Below are 17,905 nucleotides of genomic sequence, written 5' to 3'. Positions count from 1 at the left end.
AGAACCAGCTTTTCTTATCTGTCATCGTTAATCCTGTTCTGCACCTTGTAAAACAGGAGGAAAATAAATACAATTTCTGTATCATTTCATTCCTGAGCCCAGGAGGTTGCTGTAGTTAATGCAGTAGCACAGGCTCCTTTATTGCCATGAGTCAGTCCCAGGACTCCCTGCACTTGCAGCCAGCTCTTTCCTGTACTGTCCCTCCTGGCTCTGGAGCTGAGTTTATTATCCTGTACTGCTCCAGTCCCAGCTTTCACCCAACTGCTGCCCAGAGTGATCCCACCCCCAGCTCCTGCCAGCCCAGTTAAATAAGCACAGTTATACACTCCTTGCCTATTTATACAATAAGCACTAAGGTTACACTTTATTTACAACTTTTGAAAAATGTACAGTTTCTTACATGGGTTACTTGTGCAAAGTTATACTTTTCAACTAACAGACCAATGTGCACACAAAAGACACTGGAACAGTGGACAACACAATTGTAGGTTCCATCCCACACTGCTGCTTAAGGTTCTGTATCCAAAGGTACAAACTTGCCTTACAAAAAAAGCAAGTCTGGACTTAAAAATGTTTTCTGTTTTTTTTTCAGAGTTGAAAAAATACTTTCATAAAACTGAAGGGAACAAACTCAAGCATGCAGCAGTAGCTCACACAAACCACACGGTCATCTACAAAGAGCAGAAACTGCAGAGACTCGAGTGCCTACCCTGGACTTAATTCAAACTTTCCACAGGACAAAATTAGATCCCAAAGAACTTAATCTTTCTCAGCTAAAGGTAAGGGGCAAGAGAAAGACACCAGAGGAGAGTAATTCCACTGCTGGAACTGGTCAGGTTTTACCTCTTCCTTAATGTGGAAGGCTTTTTGCTGAGTACTACAGCTCTACCTGCTTTTGTCCAGTACTGCCTCGGTGTCCTTTAAAATAATAATTAAAACAAACCAAAAAAAGGGCTCATTTCTTACCCTCAGCAGAGATCCAAGTACCACAGCTGTAGTGATTTATGTAGATCTGTACATAAATCTTGCATGTGAAGTGCAGAAGTGACAAGCATTCCAGGGCATTATTAAATCTTTGAATTGGAATCAATTGAGGAGTTGATTTTTTAACATGAATAAGGAGTTGATAAATCAATACAAAAGGGAAACAAGTTATTTCTTCACTCAGTACTTACAAATGCAGTGGGGTCTAAACCAATAATAGAGGAAGTGACCAGCCTGGACACATCAGCACTTTAGTTAATATGAGTTAAAAAATGTGTATGTATATAAACATCCCTTTTATCAAGCTACACATAAGCATCACTGTGTATAACACAATTACAATTAAAAGCTTAGTGTACACTACAGAAATGCACAATACTGCCCTAAGACTGGAGAGGGACCACAGAAAATGAATTAATCAGTAACTCTTTTGCAAGTAACCCAAGTACAGAACGTTTGACTTCAAAGTGGGTGCGTTCTGATGTCCAAGGAGAAGAAGCTTCAGCAAGGGAGGGTGGCAACAGCACAACAGCTATTCTGCTTGCAAAGTAAATGCTAGGAGGAAAAAGATGACTCTGACACTTTGTTTATTTTCCTCATCAACAGAGTGTTCATTTGCATCATCCTGGGTCAACAGTCACGCCAGCTCTGTTCTACTATTGCAGAAACCCGTTTTTCATATTCCCGCTTATTCTCTTGGTATAGCTGAGCTGCCTGGCTGTTTGCTGGACTGTTCGGATTTGGCTCATCCAATAGGGACTGTGCAAAGAGAAAAAGATCCTTAGGCATTGCAAAGTACACAATTTTCCAACGTGTTCTGTGAACTGCCCATACTAGTCAGGTTAGTTCCGGTGCAGAGAACGCTGCATTCCTGCAGCTGGAGGGCGTTACAGGCTTTGGCCACAGTGTCACCCTGTGTGACACAGTGTCACTCACAGGTGTGACTGCCAAGCAGTGCAGCCCGGGGTGGGTCCCTGCAGGGACCTCCTGTCACTGCCCACCCCACTCACACCTGGGAAGGACTCACACTTAGCCAGTATCAAGGCAGAGCTGCTATACTGGCTCTTGGGAGAGGGGAAAAAACCATTTCCTGAGCTGTTTTTGTCAGAGCATCCTGATTTCATTCTACCTTTCCATGCAGAGTTCTTTTACCTGTATGGATGTTAAGATGGAGGAGACATCGTAAGTGGGACTCCAACGGTTCTGGAGAATATCCAGACATATACTACCGTCTGCATAGACTGGAAAAGGTTCAAAAAGAACAGCTGAAAACATAAGTTGTACAGCTACTGCTTTTTTCCTGCTATTGCCTGATCCCAAAAACCTCCATTCAGACAGACACAACAGTGCACAGTGTCTGACAGACTAAAATCCAGCAAACAGGCCTGTAGGTAGGAAGCAGTGAAGCTCAGCTGTCTGACAATTAAACTCAACCCATGCTTATTCTCCAACATAAACTCCTCTGTGCCACTGCAACTACCACTATGGAAAACCATAAGCAGATTTTCAGGCAAAAAAATTTCACCTACCCCCAAGTGAACCAAATAGAGAACACCAGCAAACACCTGTTTACACTCAAGGTTATCCCCGTGAAGTCTCTACATCAGAGTCCAGTCACCTTCCTCACAGCAGCTACAGGAGAACCTTCCCTCCCTGCACTGTACCCACACTTGCCACATTTCACAGTTTCTGGTATTTCTGCACAAAGCTAATACTTGTTTGGAGGCAAGGGATGGCTCTCCAGCCTTTAGTGACAACAGAAGGGGTTAATTAAACAATCTTACTGTCTCTGGCTATAGCTGGGACTCTACACTTCATAGTATATTTTTCTTACAGACATTTGGGGAAGGAAAGAGATAGAAATCAGCTGCACTGAGCAGCATCACTACAGTACATCTGCAGTACAGCAGACAAGTCCAAGGCACTGCTATTTAATACACAACATTCTTCTCTAGGGCTTAACAGGAAGCCAAGAGAGGAGAGTCCCTCCTCATTACTGTGCTGTAACAGCTGAAAGGGAAGAGGCTCCTTTTACTGCCCCTTTCACTTTCCAGTCTGAGCTCTGCTCACATACCCATCCTTACCAAAACCACACAGAACCACACCGGAGTTTTGCTGCCTTATTAGATAGTGGAAACTTTTATAATAACTAGACCTTTTTCTAAATCAAACTATAACAAAAAATCCCAAAACACCCCAAACCAACAAAATCCACCCCTCCCGTCCCAATCCAACAAAACAACAGAAGTAAAACCAGGCATTGTGTAAGTACTTACCATTTGGATGAAACATTTTAGAGACAAATCTAACAGTAGGTGGCTTATTTGGGTATTCTTCTGTGAATTCTATTGTAAGTTTGAAAGTTCCTGGAGTTGAAAGAGAGATAACCAACGTTTATTCAACATGAATTTACACGGGGGATGAATAAGTAGCATCCCTGCCCAATGCACACTGTTGTGCTCACAGGTGAATGCTGGACACGGAACACAGACTGGGCAGCCCTACCAGCTCCTCTGGTCTCCTGAGTTAATCATTAACACTCAAGTCCCACACAGTACAAGAGTAACTCCTGGGACTTCTATTGCCAAAACCACCTCACCACTCAAAAAGGTTTGTGTAAGGAATTAAATCTGCCCTTTTTCCAGAGCCCAATCCACTGCACAAACAACACAAGTGGGTGTAGAACCATCTGCGTAACAGCCAAGATTCAGTAAGTCCTATCTATGGAATATGCTGTCATGATAAGGAACTGCTTATTTATTTCCTCTACATTAAAAATAAAATTTAAAATTCATGTTTCTCAACAACTGTAAGATAACCAGATCTTACTGTAGAAAAGTAGTATTAAATGCAGCATCCAAATCCAACAATTTAATATAAGAATCTGACCATCTACTTCACACACTTGGAGAAAGACCGATTAAGCAGAAACAGAAACTGCAGCTGAGTCTCAATCCAACCATTTAACAGCCTGCACCAATGTAAGTTATTTTAGCCCTTCTCCTCAGGCTGTGACAACCTGAGAATAAGAAGTCTGTCAACTAAGCTGCACACATGTGGGTCCAGAGGATTAAGGACTGCTCCTGATTCAGATGGGGAACCAAGGAACTCACACACTCCACTGCAGACCCTGCGAGCTTCTCCGAGCCACCACAGCACCAGGGAGCGACAGCCTGGGCAGCTCAGCAAGTGCCTGGGTATGCCCAGAGAGAAGTATCTGAGGCACCTTCTTATAAACACACAGCTCTCCTGTAAGGACTGCACCTCACAGTAAGAGCTGTAACAAGCTGCAGGATGGACAGACATACTGCCTTTTTCAGCAGGAATTCTCACGTATCAGTGACAGGTTGGGTTCCCTCCACCCAGCCCCCTGTGCTCAGTGTCCTTCCTACCGTGAGGGAGTTTTCCAGCACTAATGTAATGAAGTTATTCCTTTGTCTGCCTGGCAAACAGGCCAACAACTGGCAGCCAGAGTACAGATTACCCCCCCACCCTCTTTCGTTTCAGGTCAGCAAGGACCTGCAGTATTTCCCAGGGACTCCTTCCTTTATAAGGCATTAAACTGTAACACGGAGTTGCAAGAAATGAAGGTCATTCCTTTGACGTTCCCATTTACAAATGGAGCACAGATGCCTCAGTGCTTTCCCTACAGCAGTGGGAAGTCTCAACACCCTAAAAATAGGTTTTTGCATGTTTGCTTTTAATTAGCAGCCTAACAACATAAGAGCACAAAGCCAACACCACGCTATCTTACTGTGAAACAGAAGAACCAACAGAGTATACTTAGCTTTACTTCATCTAATCCAGAAGCAGAGAGCCAGGTTTGAGATCAGTTTGAAAGCCAGTACTGGGAAGTTACTAACAACTTCTACCAGCTGCAAACATCAGCTCAGGACTACCTTTCCTTCCCTACACAGTAACAATCCCAAGCAATATTGGCCCTTCAGAACCAAATGCTTGGAGATTTGATTCTGAGATCCCCTGCCCCAGTTCTGGTTCTCAGCAGCCTCCTGAGAAGGAGGAGTGACTAAACAAGCAGCAGGCTGAAAACTGAGCACAAACCATCTGAGGGTAGAGCTTAACAAGCACACCTGAGCCAGTGAATGCTCTTCCAGAACTCTGCCTGCAGTGGAAGCTGAGGGTACAGACAAGATGGCCCAAAAGCCGTAACAGCAGTTTGGTCTTAGAATCCATTTAAAGCTACTGAAGGAAACTGGAGCTGTTGTCCCACCAGAGACAGGACAGCATTACTTTGAACACAAATCTGCACAACGGGTAGACAGTGTCCAGCTGGAGAATCTACCTGCTCAGATTTCCAAGTCAGGACCCAGAACAGCAGTGGCTTTTTGGAAGAGCTCCACAGTATGGAGCACCTTGTTGTTGTTGAGCTTTATTAAAGGGCAAATCCAGAGATTTGGCAAACCAAAGTCCAAAGGTCACCCGCACTGAAAGCCCTGACAAGTCAATCAGGTATCACAACACACTGCTGGGTATGAAGTCTTCAGTTTCCAGTCTCTTCTGTCACTCACTTCAAAGCTTTCAACTGGTATTCCTTGCAACTTACCCTACACAGCCACTTTAAAAACATAAATGATCATGCTCACTGTCCTTACTGATACTGGGATCATCACTGAGGAGAACATTCTCTTTTCTCTCCTGTACTTACCTTGCTGATCAGCTTCTCCTGCCTCAGGATTTGAGACTGACACAGCCAAGAGAAGCTCCTGCACAGCCCCTGCTGGGCACAGCACCCCCAGGGCAGAGCTGTGTCCCTGCCAGGCTCCCCCCACCCCAGGCAGCGAGAGCAGCCCCTCCATTCCACTGCCCACAAAGCAGGGACCATTTCTTCCTCTCCCATGAGGATACAAGGATCCATATTCCATAAGCAAGGAACAAGCCACAACAGACAAATGCCTTGCTTGCTCTATTCAGGCCTCCTGCATGATCACAGCAAGGCAGGATAGTGCAACAGCGACGTTACTGAACTCCTAATTCCAAGCCAGGAATGCTGCCCTAACCACACTGTCATCATCGAGTTTCAGAGAATGGGTCTGAAGGACTGGGAGACACGGAGCTCCCGGGGCTGTGCCAGCACAGCCACACAGACAGATTCTTAGAAATACTGTGAAGGGCAGGATAAATATCCCCAAGGTCCTACTGCAGACACTTGCAATCGAATCCTCTTAAATGAGGAGATGGAAGTTATGCTGCTGATCTAAATTAGTGGATGCTCTAAGCCGAGCCAGGCTGCACTCCGAGTTGTGAAAACACCCTCCAGTCTGGGGGCGGAGAAGGGGGATGGTCGCTGCAGGGCGTGGCACAGCAAGTAAACAAACATGTCTGAACTTTGGGGTTTCAGTCCCAACAAATCTAAGACAGCTCAGAAGCTGAGACCGGAGAAGGGCCTCACTAGAGTGAGGGTACAGAAAGTAATTCTCACAATGTAGGATTAATTACCCCTCTAGTTTAACAAAAAAACCCCAAACTTCACAGGCTACTTTCACAAGAACTAAGCTGTCTGAAGTCTTACACCATCACCAGAAAGGGAAAGTGCCTAAAACCGAAACTTCTGAAGCACACAGACCTGCAAAGCCTTAATGAGAAAACTCAGAGGTTTCACTGTACCTTTGTCTCACAAAGGTCTGCAGAGTTACAAAGTAACCCCAAACTAACACACTGATAAATTAAAATTCCCTTAATTTTACCTACATTAAGCTAAACTGCACCCGGGACTGCACTGCCATTATCTGAGCTGTGCTACTGTACTCACTTAATGGGAAAGCACCAACACTGGTATCTCCGGGCACCACTTAGTGCTTTTTATCCAGCAGAGGGAAAGATTTGTCCAGAGAGGAGCAGATAAGCAGATATCCTGCCACACAGGACACATCTGTTTTTCTGAGCAGAGTGAAAACACACTTTGCTATGAAAAGAGCAAAACATCACCCCCTGAGATTATGAGATCAACCAAAGCAGGACAGCAGCAGCCTCGAGCATCTGTCTGAACCTCCAACTGCTGAGAGCCCAACACATCCTTGGTATCTGAGGTGGAAAACTGATGGTGCCACAGAAAGCACAGAGGAAATCAGTATGTCGTGGCTCTCAGAGCAGCCTCCAACCTCCTGCAGCAATATGGAAATGTAGGAAAAAAAGCCCTTACAGCAGCTGGTACCCACACTGAGCTGGGAGAGCCTGAGCATGGAAACAACCTGCATTTTAGCACCCTGCAAGAAGGCAGCTTTCTGCTCCAAACAGTGAATCACTCCACCAGCAGCAGCGTTCCAAGAGCCTGAGCAGCTCCAGCAGCTCTCACAGAAGTTTAGGGAGCTTTCTTTAGAGGTTACAACATGAAGTAACAAAGTACATTTAGTCTATCACTTCTATAATACAATGTTATGGAATACTCCAGTGCTAAACATCAGACTGCTCAAGCAGCTACTACAGCAAGTACATTAACTAACCAAATATATTAAAAGAGTAACTGGAGTCTTCCCAGTTTCCTTAGGCTTAAAACATTTAAAATCTTCACAGAGAAAAATAATCTGCAATTTAGAGGCACATCCACAGGTGCTACCTCCAAGGACAAACTGAGACACGGGAGTTAGCCAAGAACAACATAAAAGAGTTAAGGAATTTTTCCTGTGCTTTTGTCATGAGTCACGGAGATCTAAGATTAATTACAGCCTGCACTGAAAGTATCTTAAAAAAATGCATCACTGATTTCAGTTAGACAGTATTTCATGTCTAACAGGTTTTCAAAAGATGCTAAAGTATTCACACAGCACCTGCAAACCTATCAAAGGCAGTAAGGCCAGATGTGAACTACAGGCATGTTACCATGACCTTTTTAGTCAGCTTTTAAAGTTAAAAAGTTCTTTTAATCTTAAGCCCTGAATGACACCAGTCCCAGCAGACTGAAGTAAGTGCCAAGAAAAAAAACACACCCAACTGTTCTGAACTTCCTCAAACATTCAGCCCATTTCCTACTTCAGCTGACTCATGTTGGGACTTACTCACAAAACACTTCCAGCATCAGAAAAAAAAAAGAACTCAAACAGAAGACAACGGTTCTATACCACTTCAAACATGAGTGTCCCTAAAAACACGGTCCAGGATTCAACATAAGAGCTTGAAGATTATTAAAATGGTACATTTAATTAGGTTTAGGGCAGCCACACTTAGCGATTACAACCAAGACCCTACAAGCTAATCTGCCTGTCTTAGTAAATCAATACAGCAACCTAAATCTACAACAGTTTATGCGAGTGGGATTAAGAACAAAAATCCAGTATTTACATAAGTCAAGCACACGCATGTGTGGTCAGGTGAACACACCCCCGGGCCCTTTTCCATCCCCGGCACCTGTTGCAGAGCCCACGGCAGTGACACCAAGGCCGTGTCAAGCCGCAGCAGTTTCACCCCCAGAAAGCCCAACCCCAGCCCGGCACGCCGCGCTTACCGTCCTCGAAGGGGGTCCCCTCGGGCCTGCAGAGGAGAAAGCAAAGCACAGCGTTACCCCCGCGGGCAGCCCGGCCCCGACCCCGCGGCGGCTGAACGGCCCCGCAGCCCCCGACTCACCCGAAGATGACGGCGTTCCACACCATGATGTTGTTCTCGGAGGGGGCGCCGCTCACCCCGGCCGGGGGATCCTCCTGCAGCCTGCGGGGCAGAGCCCGTCAGGAGCCGCCGCCTGCGCAAACGGCGTACGGGCCGCGGCGGCTGCGCCAGCAGCGCTGCCCGGGCCGGCGGCCGCGCTGCGCAAACGGCGTAACCCGCGCCAAGCAGCGCCGCCCGCGCTGCGCCACCAGCGGAGCGCGCCCTGCCCGCCGCCATGTTGTGCTGCCCCCTCCTCCCCCGGCAGCGCCGGGTCCCTCGGCCTCGCCCGCGCCCGCCCGTGCCCTCCCCCCGCCCCGCCGCCTCGGTACCTCTTGAAGTCCCGCATGAGGCGCCTACGGGCCGGAGTGGACATGGCGGGCCGAGGGTTATAGCTCAGGCATACACTGCGGGGGGAGCGCCGGGCGCGGTTCGAGCTCCGACTGAGGCGGCGGCGGCGGCGCTGACGGACAGGAGCGATCGCGGCCTCTACCACTGCGGCGGGCGCGGGGGGAGCCCGGGCTGCACCGGCTGCTGCGCGGCGGCCGGACGGTGCCGGGAGGTACCAACTGCCGGGCGGGGGGGGGGAGGCGGGGCCGGATGTGGCTGAGCCCCCGGCCCAGCCTGTACCAATCGGCGCGGGGGCGGGGGCGGCGCCGGCGGGGCTGTACCAACGGCGGCGGAGGGCGGGGGTGTAACGTGGTCGGTGACGTAACGTGGCCGATGACGTCACGGAGGGGCGGAGATCAAAACAGGTCGGGCGGGAGCGCTGGCGTCACACACGGGAAAGCAAACAGGGATTCAGCGGCAGAGCCCGCGGGCAGCAGGTGGGCAGCACCCCCGACAGCACCCCCTGAGAGCAGCACCCCTGAGAGCAGCACCCCTGAGAGCATCCCCTGAGAGCATCCCCTGAGAGCAGCACCCCTGAGAGCAGCACCCCTGAGAGCAGCACCCCTGAGAGCAGCACCCCTGAGAGCAGCACCCCCGACAGCAGCACCCCCGACAGCAGCACCCCCGACAGCAGCACCCCCGACAGCATCCCCTGAGAGCAGCATCCCCTGAGAGCAGCACCCCTGAGAGCAGCACCCCTGAGAGCAGCACCCCCGACAGCAGCACCCCCGACAGCATCCCCTGAGAGCAGCACCCCCGACAGCATCCCCTGAGAGCAGCACCCCTGAGAGCAGCACCCCCGACAGCATCCCCTGAGAGCAGCTCCCCTGAGAGCAGCTCCCCTGAGAGCAGCTCCCCTGAGAGCATCCCCTGAGAGCAGCACCCCTGAGAGCAGCACCCCTGAGAGCAGCACCCCCGACAGCATCCCCTGAGAGCAGCACCCCCGACAGCATCCCCTGAGAGCAGCACCCCCGACAGCATCCCCTGAGAGCAGCACCCCTGAGAGCAGCACCCCCGACAGCATCCCCTGAGAGCAGCACCCCCGACAGCAGCGCTCCGGCACAGAGCGGGCACCTGGGAGGACAAGCACCATCCCTCCGAACCCGCTCCCTTCCTCCTTCTCCCCCCGCTGTGTCGCTGAGCAGGACGCCGCATGGACTGGGGTGTCCCCGGGGCCAGTTGGGATCAGCTGTCCCAGCGTGTCCCCTCCCAGCTCCCTGTGCCCCCCAGCCCTCGCCGGTGGGATGAGGAGCAGGAAAGCCGCTGGCTCTGGGTAAACTCTGCCGAGCAGTGACAAAACTATCCCTGAATTATCAACACTGTTTCCAGCACAAATCCAAACACAGCCCCATACCGGGTACTCTGTGGAAAATGAACTCCGTGCCAGCCCAAACCAGGGCAAGCTGCTACACTGCACTTTCCTCTTGCCCAGAAAGCATTTTCCGAGAGAAAACAATCTCTTTGCTTCCTTTCTTTAGCAGGCTTTGGAAGTAAAGCACCTCTCCTGCTGTGGCCTGGCCCTGGCTGGGTCCTGTTTTCCGAGCTTATCCTGCCGTGAAACTTCACGGAACGGGACAGGGGAGCTGAGCCGCTGACAGAAAACAGCAACAGCAACGCGGCTGGTTATCTGTGGGTGTCACCGCCCGCTCCTCACGGCCTCTCCTGCCGCCACCGCCCCGTGCGACCCGTGCGGGGAGCCCTGCCCGGGGCCGGCCCCAGGGACGGGCTGCGAGTGATCCCCGACCCGGGGGTGTTCCTTAAGCCCGGGGGTGTTCCCTGAGCCCCGGGGGTGTTGCCGGAGCTCGGGGGTGTTGCCGAGGCCCGGGGGTGTCGGCGGGGCCTCCCCTCGGGCGGGGCCGGGCTGGGCGGGCAGGCCCAGGCGCTGCCGCCGCCATGCCCAAGGTAGTGTCGCGCTCTGTCGTGTGCTCCGACACCCGCGACCGCGAGGAGTACGACGATGGGGAGAAGCCGCTGCACGTGTATTACTGTCTGTGCGGGCAGATGGTGCTGGTGCTAGGTGAGCCGGGGACAGGGGCAGGGGCAGGCCGAGGGGACCAGGCCGCGGGCCCGGGAAGGCAGCGGGTGCTGGGGTTGGCTGCGGGTTCGGGGTGCGAGTGCCGTGTGCGGGTTTGGGGTGCGAGTGCCGTGTGTGGGTTTGGGGTGCGGGTTCGGGGTGCGAGTGCCGTGTGCGGGGGTGGGGTGCGGGTTCGGGGTGCGAGTGCCGTGTGCGGGTTTGGGGTGCGGGTTCGGGGTGCGAGTGCCGTGTGCGGGGGTGGGGTGCGGGTTCGGGGTGCGAATGCCGTGTGCGGGGGTGGGCGCGGGTCTGAGTGCGGGTTTGGGTTCCGGGTGCGCGCCCGGCCCCGCCGCTCCCCGCAGACTGCCAGCTGGAGAAGCTGCCGATGCGGCCGCGGGACCGCGCCCGGGTGATGGACGCGGCCAAGCACGCCCACAAGTTCTGCAACACCGAGGAGGAGGAGAGCGTGTTCCTGCGCAGGTGGGACCCCCAGAGCCCCTACCCGGGGCTGCCCTCCCCGCCCGGCCCACAAACACCGAAACCCGCGTTCTGCCCACCTTGCTCAGGCTCTTCCTCTCTCCCCCAGACCCGAAGGCATAGAGCGGCAGTTCAGGAAGAAGTGTGGCAAGTAAGTGACCTTTTTTAGTCTTTTTGGTGACTTTTAGAATCTTTTAATGATGAAACCATCGGAAGCCAGAATCTGGGTTTCCTCTCAGCTCTGTGTCTCTGTTTCCAGGTGTGGACTGCTGCTGTTTTATCAACACCAGCAGAAAAATGCTCCCGTGACATTCATTGTTGATGGTGCTGTGGTCAAATTCGGCCAGGGTTTTGGGAAAACAAATATATATACTCAGAAACAAGAACCTCCCAAAAAGGTAATCAGCTTTAGTGAATTAAAAAGGCTAGCTGTGTTTTTCAAAGGGTGTTGTGTGTAAAATAACTTAATGGTGGGGGCAGAGGGGAGAAAATAAAAAGGACCTCTGAACAATAATTCAGTTTAGTGTCTTCTCCATGTCTCCCTTAAGTTTTCCTTACAGAAGTCACTGCAGCTTGCAGTGCTAGCACTAAAGGAAATCAAAATAAACTTGAAAATCTAGACTGCCTGATTTTTAGGCTCAGTTACCAGAAAGTTTCTATTTGTAAGTAGGTCAGGTTGGTAGCCTGCACAGTGATTTTCAAAATCTGGCTCATCTATTATATATCAGTGAGTTTCCTTCTGGTAATGAATGATACCTTTAAGCCCAGAACTCGCTGGGCATAATTTTCCTTTGCCACCCACAGATCCCAGGTAATCTTGATGACTTAAGAAGCCTTAAAAGCTTCAGAAGGGGGAAGCAATCCCTGGTGGCACAACTCTTGCCATGGTTTAACAAAACATGCTGTTTTTCACCCAGGTGATGATGACCAAACGGACAAAAGACATGGGCAAGTTCAGTTCTGTCACGGTGTCCACAATTGATGAAGAGGAGGAAGAGATCGAAGCGGTGAGTTCCATGTGCCCTTGGTGGCACCCACATCTGAGCTGGGCAGCTGTCTGGGACGCGGGGCAGGGCCAGCTCTGGTGTCACCACCTGAATGAGGTGTTGTTACTCTGGGGTTTGCAAAGTGCCATGTGTGTGTTTCAGAGGGAGATTGCAGACTCCTATGCACAGAATGCAAAAGTGATTGAGAAACAGCTGGAACGCAAAGGCATGAGCAAGAAAAGGCTACAGGAGCTGGTGAGTGTTTTCTTTGCTGTTCAACACGAAGCCTGAGATCTGCTGGTTTTGTACACAAAAACCATCTTGCAGATCAGACTGCAAGTATAGAGAGGTCCTGGTACAGTCACAGGTAACGTGCAGCTTTGTGAGCATGATTTTTATCCTCCACAGGTTTTGTAGAGATGTCCTTCTAGTCTTCCTGAACTTAAAATCATACTCAATTACCAGTACAGCTAATGAGAGCAGCCAGCAGAGTCCTGTCAGGGAGGCTTTCCATGACCGTTTTGGACAAGGATCAAGGGAAGGGGAGATCAGGCCATGGCTTTGCCAGCCAGAACACTCCTAATGCTGTGCTCTCATGCCTGCTTGACAGAGCAGGTGGTTGCCATGAGGCCTCAGGGCAAGCCAAGGCTCTTGTGGAGGACCTGCAGCTCAGCTGCTACTGCAAAGGGCACTCGGAGAATAATGGCAAGAACATCACAGCTGATCTTACCTGCTGTGACAGGAGCATAGTAAATGGGATGGGGAGGAAATGTGCAGCTTTCATCTGAGGACAGAAAGTATGAAATTGTCCCCTGGGCAGTTAGTTTTAGACTTTTTATGATTAAAAAGGTGGTCTTTGTTTTTATGTCAGAGGAGGAGGGATTCCGCAGAGCACTTGAGCTACTCTTGCTCCCAGTTTGGGAGCTGGAAAGTTTACAGTGGTCAGACAAGAAAAGAAAACCTCATTGGAGCACTGAAGGGAAATGTATCCAGACATTTCATTCTGTCTTAATTTTCATTTATTCAGGCTGAGTTGGAAGCCAAGAAAGCCAAGATGAAGGGAACCCTGATTGATAACCAGTTCAAATGAAATGCTGCACATCTGGGTATTTGGAGACAGGAGGTTACCAGGAGCTATCACAGATCTGTCAACAAATCAGGAGTAACAGACAGTGTTCAAGGGTTGCATTGTGCTGCAGCCAGCTTGGAGGGTGAGAACCTCTCTGTCAGGGTACTCTGGTACCAATTTTAGTAACTCCAGTGGCACAGAAGACTTTGCTGAAACTGCAGTTCTCTACAGACCCAGTGTCAGGAGAAAGCTGTTTCAGGCAGAATATTTACTTTCAGGAAAATCTTTGCTGGGTGCCTTCCCGAGTTCACCTTTGGATACCTGTCTTTTTATTTTGGTAGTTTTCAAATGTGTAAGATTTCCTTGAATGTATTAGAACAACAGGCCAACTGTACAACAAAGAAATCTTTACAAAAGTAAGCTCTGTGCCTGTTACTAATTTTGTTATTTGTATATTTGTATGAATGGGTCCAAAACGTGCAGCAGCCTGAGGGACATACCATTCCAACACAGTCTGGAATGACTGGGATGCAAGGCTTGGGCATCATTCTGCTACTCACCCTGACCTGTCAGATGCAGCCAGCACAGGCTGTAACACTCCAGCCTTGGCTCCTGTGGAACAGTGGAAGGCTGCAGCTGTACAGAATTATACTGTCCCAACACATACTGCCCCATACAAGAACATGAAATCCAACCCTGTTTTAAATTAATGAAAACAAAACCTCCCACTAGTAAGCTATAATATATATAATTGGAAACTACTGATACTGTTGGTGATCATTTAAAGTGGAATACCCACTGCATGTCTGAACTAACCCTACTCATTCTACAAAACAGTATTTGGAGTTGTCAAATGTGAAAGAAAAAATGTTTTGAATGTTCTGACCACTAAGGACTTGGATAAAGACAACATTACACACCAGTTTTTAAAGTACCTAATTTGGCAAATAATATTTTGTGTCTCTTGTGTGATGCAATAGCTGTGTTCTATCGCCCTTGTGTTTGTTGCTCTACTTGGGATTAAATACCATGTTACTGTTTTGAACTAAAATATGTTTCCTAGGGTGTTCTTACACTACCAAGTATAAAATAATGTGAGCAGTGAACAAGATGCTTCATCTCCCACAATTTTTATGGAAAACTTCCTATAATCAATAAAGATTTTCCATCTGACTTTATAACCCTGACTGGGAAAAGTCAGCTATGCTTGCCTTAAGGATCTATTCTTTCTTATGTTGGGAAAACAAGGCATAAAGGAGGGAGTGAACTCTGCCCCAGAGTTGGCAGGCTGGGATGTGTCCATAGGTCCTGTGACAATTTAATGCCAGGCTGGGTAATCAGGTGTTCAGGTTAACTCACAATGCTGATCTTGCTCCCTGCTTATCAGCTGTTTATCAGCCTATTTCCAGAAGCTCTTCAGTTAAACAATTACAAGGTGGTGTGCCATACTTGGGAAGGGCAGGAGGCGTGTGTGAATACAACTCTGGTACACAAACCCCTTTCCCCAGTGTGGTAACACAGTCCAGCCAGGCGAGGGCATCAGGGCTCCTCTGGGAGCGATCCAAGCCCCGAGTTAACCACAGGTCAGTCTCTATAAAAATTCGGAAGTTTTTCCCCAGGCAGGCATCAAAGACTTTGACACCTCAAAATAGGTTTTGAACCACACGAGGTCTGCTGGGATGCAGACTCTGAGTCTCTGGTTGTCCAAGGATGAAGTGCAGTTCTGCTTCAAGTGACACCAGCACAAAAGCTGACTTGGGGATAGTGTGATACAGTCAGGGTTAAGGCTGGGAGTAACAAAAGGCTTCAGTTGAGGGTGGGCTGTGAAGGGACTGCCAGGCAGGGTTAGGACTGTCTGTGCAGTTTGGTGAGGCACAAAGAAAACCTGGTGAGTACCCAGTTCAGCACAAGTTGTCCAAAGTAGCTGTTACCAAGTGCCATCAACTTCCTCAGCTGTGCACCTGGAGCCTTGAGGTACAGCACAGGCATTCCTGTCTTCTGGATTTTGGATGGTCTTGGCAGCTCCAGTTCCCAAACCACTATCTCCCCGGCAGCTCAGTATGACTGCAGAATTGGGCTGTGTCCGTGCAGGCATTCCGGCTTAGCTCCCGCCCCACAGCCCGACCCCTGCGTGTGCTTGGGGCAGCTGACGGGGCCACCCTGCATGGCTGGGCAGTGGCAGGATCAATCCCACAGCTGGTTTCAACACACCAACCCTACTGGGAAAAACTGATTTTACCCTGTATGAACCAAAGCATTGCCTCTTGCCCTGTCCCTCTGCACCAGCTGCCAGAGTCATGCAGGCAGCACATGGGAGATGCTGAAGCAATTGCCTGCCCATGGTGACAAGGACATGGAGGCAGGGGCACTCCTGGCTGCATCCACTCCTGGCTGCATCCAAAGTCCAGAGACACAGCCCAGGCTGACCTAATGACTGCTAAAGGGGACAGTGGAGTGGATGAGCTGGCACTAAGCTGGTCTTTTACAAGTTAAATCGTTGGGGTGCGATGCTCTGCACTGCAAGACTCAGCACACACTGGGCACCACAGCCAGCCCAGCTGGGGTGGGCCAGTTCACACCGAGCCTTTTCAACCATCCAGCACCACTCGCCACCTGCCCCAGCCACTGACAAGTGTTTCACGTGATCCCATGCTTGGCTATGCTGTGTCAACACCTCCTAAGCCTGGGATTTATGGCTGCTGGGCAAGGGGCCATGACAAAAGGGGCATTACAGGCATTTGCCCACCTGTCCTTGTCAGCAAAAGGGGCTGATATACCAGGACGTGGCTCCCATGGTGTATGAGATGTTCGACCCTCCCTCAGAATCACAACTAAAAGGAAATTTCACCCTGTCCATGCTGTCCTCGGGCAGTACAGCCCTGGTGGACAAAATGCTGTGCTGGAAGGACTGCCCTCAGGTTTTGCCTTTCCCCTGGATGGCTCCAGTCCCTTTTCCGTGCCTCAGTTTCCCCACAAGAAGAAAGCCTTTAATCCCTGTGTGTGCTCTTGTGACAGGCAACAGTAGCAGCTGAACCCTCCCAACCTGACTCCCCAGATGAAGCTGTTTTCAGGGAACTGCAAAGAGGGGGAAGTCAAAGCCCAGGGGGCCCAATGCCAGAAGGGCTGCCAGCCTGTGCTCTCTGGCAGCAGAGTGCAGGGAAAACCCATTGTGGGCTCTACGCTGCATGTCCACATGCCAGACCTAAAAAGAGCTGTGAAACACGCACTTGTTTCCCTAGTTCCCAGGGCAGTGACTAGTGAGAGCAGCTACAACCCATTTCACTTAGTGTCAGCCCTGCACCCCAAGCCCAGTACACAATGCTGTAGGTCTAAGGACTCAGGGGTCCCCCAGCTCAGCTCTTTTGCAGCCTGACACAACAGCCTGGCTCAGCACCTTGATCACCCACTGTATGCAGAAAGGAAGGATGCACTTACCTCCTTGTGCTAACGGCCCAGCCATGCATCCCCTGCGGAGGAAAGGACAGGAAGGTCGCCCCACGCTGAGCAACCTGCAGCATCTTGGAAAAGCCCTTGAAATCCAGGAGAGCTTAGCAGCAGGAGGCAGTAAGGGCTGAGTGCCCTTAATAATTAGCTGCAATTGTACAGCAGGATTGGGCTCTCTGGTAAAGTTGCCCCATGGCAGAGTCCCCTGCCAGGCTGCTGCCTGGATCCCCAGCACTGCCCACCGCTTGTGGCATTGCTCCACATCTCACGGGGCAACTTGCAGCCAGCTTTGTTTCCACAGCAGGCAGTGAGGGATCTCACACTGCAGCAGCCCAGGGCCAGCTGAGAAACATCAACAAGGGCTGTTGGCTCAAATGAGTGGCACAAAACTGTCTTCCCATCAGGAATGGACGTGCCCATTTACAGGGTGGACACCTGTGGCAGGACCGTGCTGCGCTCTCATGCCTGGCTGCCCTCCTTAGATTTCAGCAGGAAAAACAAGTCTCACCCTTTGCAATACAAGGTCTTGTTTAGCTGCCTTGGGCAGTAGTTGAGATTAGTTTCAGTGATTGAGATCAACTGCTTTAAGCAGGCCTGGGCAGCCAGAAAGGAGCAAAGGCATTAGGGAAGTGAGGAAACTTGCTGATCAGAAGGGCAGAAGACCAGGAGAGCATCCCCTCACCCCTCCAGATCCTCAGGCAAAAAGCAGGCAGTTTCACTGGGTGGCTCATGGACACACAGAGATATCTTCGAGAATGCCAGGCCACTCACATTGCTCAGTCTTGCAGCGTTTTCTCCAAGTTGCCCTGGCAGCATGAAGGAAATTTTCCCTTCCTCTGGAATTTGGAAGCTTCACTTCCAGGGGTAAGGGATGAGCCTGGGGATGCTGCTCCCTGCCTGGCAAGCATAGCTGGCACAGAAGCTGTCTCTGCTCAGCTGCTCCAACCC

General features: G+C 50.5%; 2 protein-coding genes across 2 annotated transcripts; one reads left to right on the top strand and one right to left on the bottom strand.

Annotated features, from left to right (window-relative positions):
- Positions 1-333: 333 nt before the first annotated feature.
- Positions 334-9,158, bottom strand: UBE2A (ubiquitin conjugating enzyme E2 A). Its single transcript, XM_071569817.1, has 6 exons — positions 8,910-9,158; positions 8,563-8,643; positions 8,444-8,469; positions 3,261-3,350; positions 2,137-2,225; positions 334-1,743 (listed from the first exon to the last, which is right to left on the bottom strand). Exons 1-6 carry the CDS (start codon positions 8,951-8,953, stop codon positions 1,615-1,617), a joined length of 459 nt encoding a protein of 152 aa, XP_071425918.1. The 5' UTR covers positions 8,954-9,158; the 3' UTR covers positions 334-1,614.
- A 1,287-nt stretch (positions 9,159-10,445) lies between these two features.
- STEEP1 (STING1 ER exit protein 1) lies at positions 10,446-14,713 on the top strand. The gene is made up of 7 exons (XM_071569589.1): positions 10,446-10,984; positions 11,344-11,461; positions 11,568-11,609; positions 11,718-11,856; positions 12,376-12,465; positions 12,607-12,699; positions 13,472-14,713. Exons 1-7 carry the CDS (start codon positions 10,861-10,863, stop codon positions 13,532-13,534), a joined length of 669 nt encoding a protein of 222 aa, XP_071425690.1. The 5' UTR covers positions 10,446-10,860; the 3' UTR covers positions 13,535-14,713.
- Positions 14,714-17,905: the final 3,192 nt, after the last annotated feature.

The sequence above is a fragment of the Pithys albifrons genome, chromosome 14 (genome assembly GCF_047495875.1).
Source record: "Pithys albifrons albifrons isolate INPA30051 chromosome 14, PitAlb_v1, whole genome shotgun sequence".
Lineage (NCBI taxonomy): Eukaryota > Metazoa > Chordata > Aves > Passeriformes > Thamnophilidae > Pithys > Pithys albifrons.
This window is presented reverse-complemented; position numbering and strand designations above follow the sequence as displayed.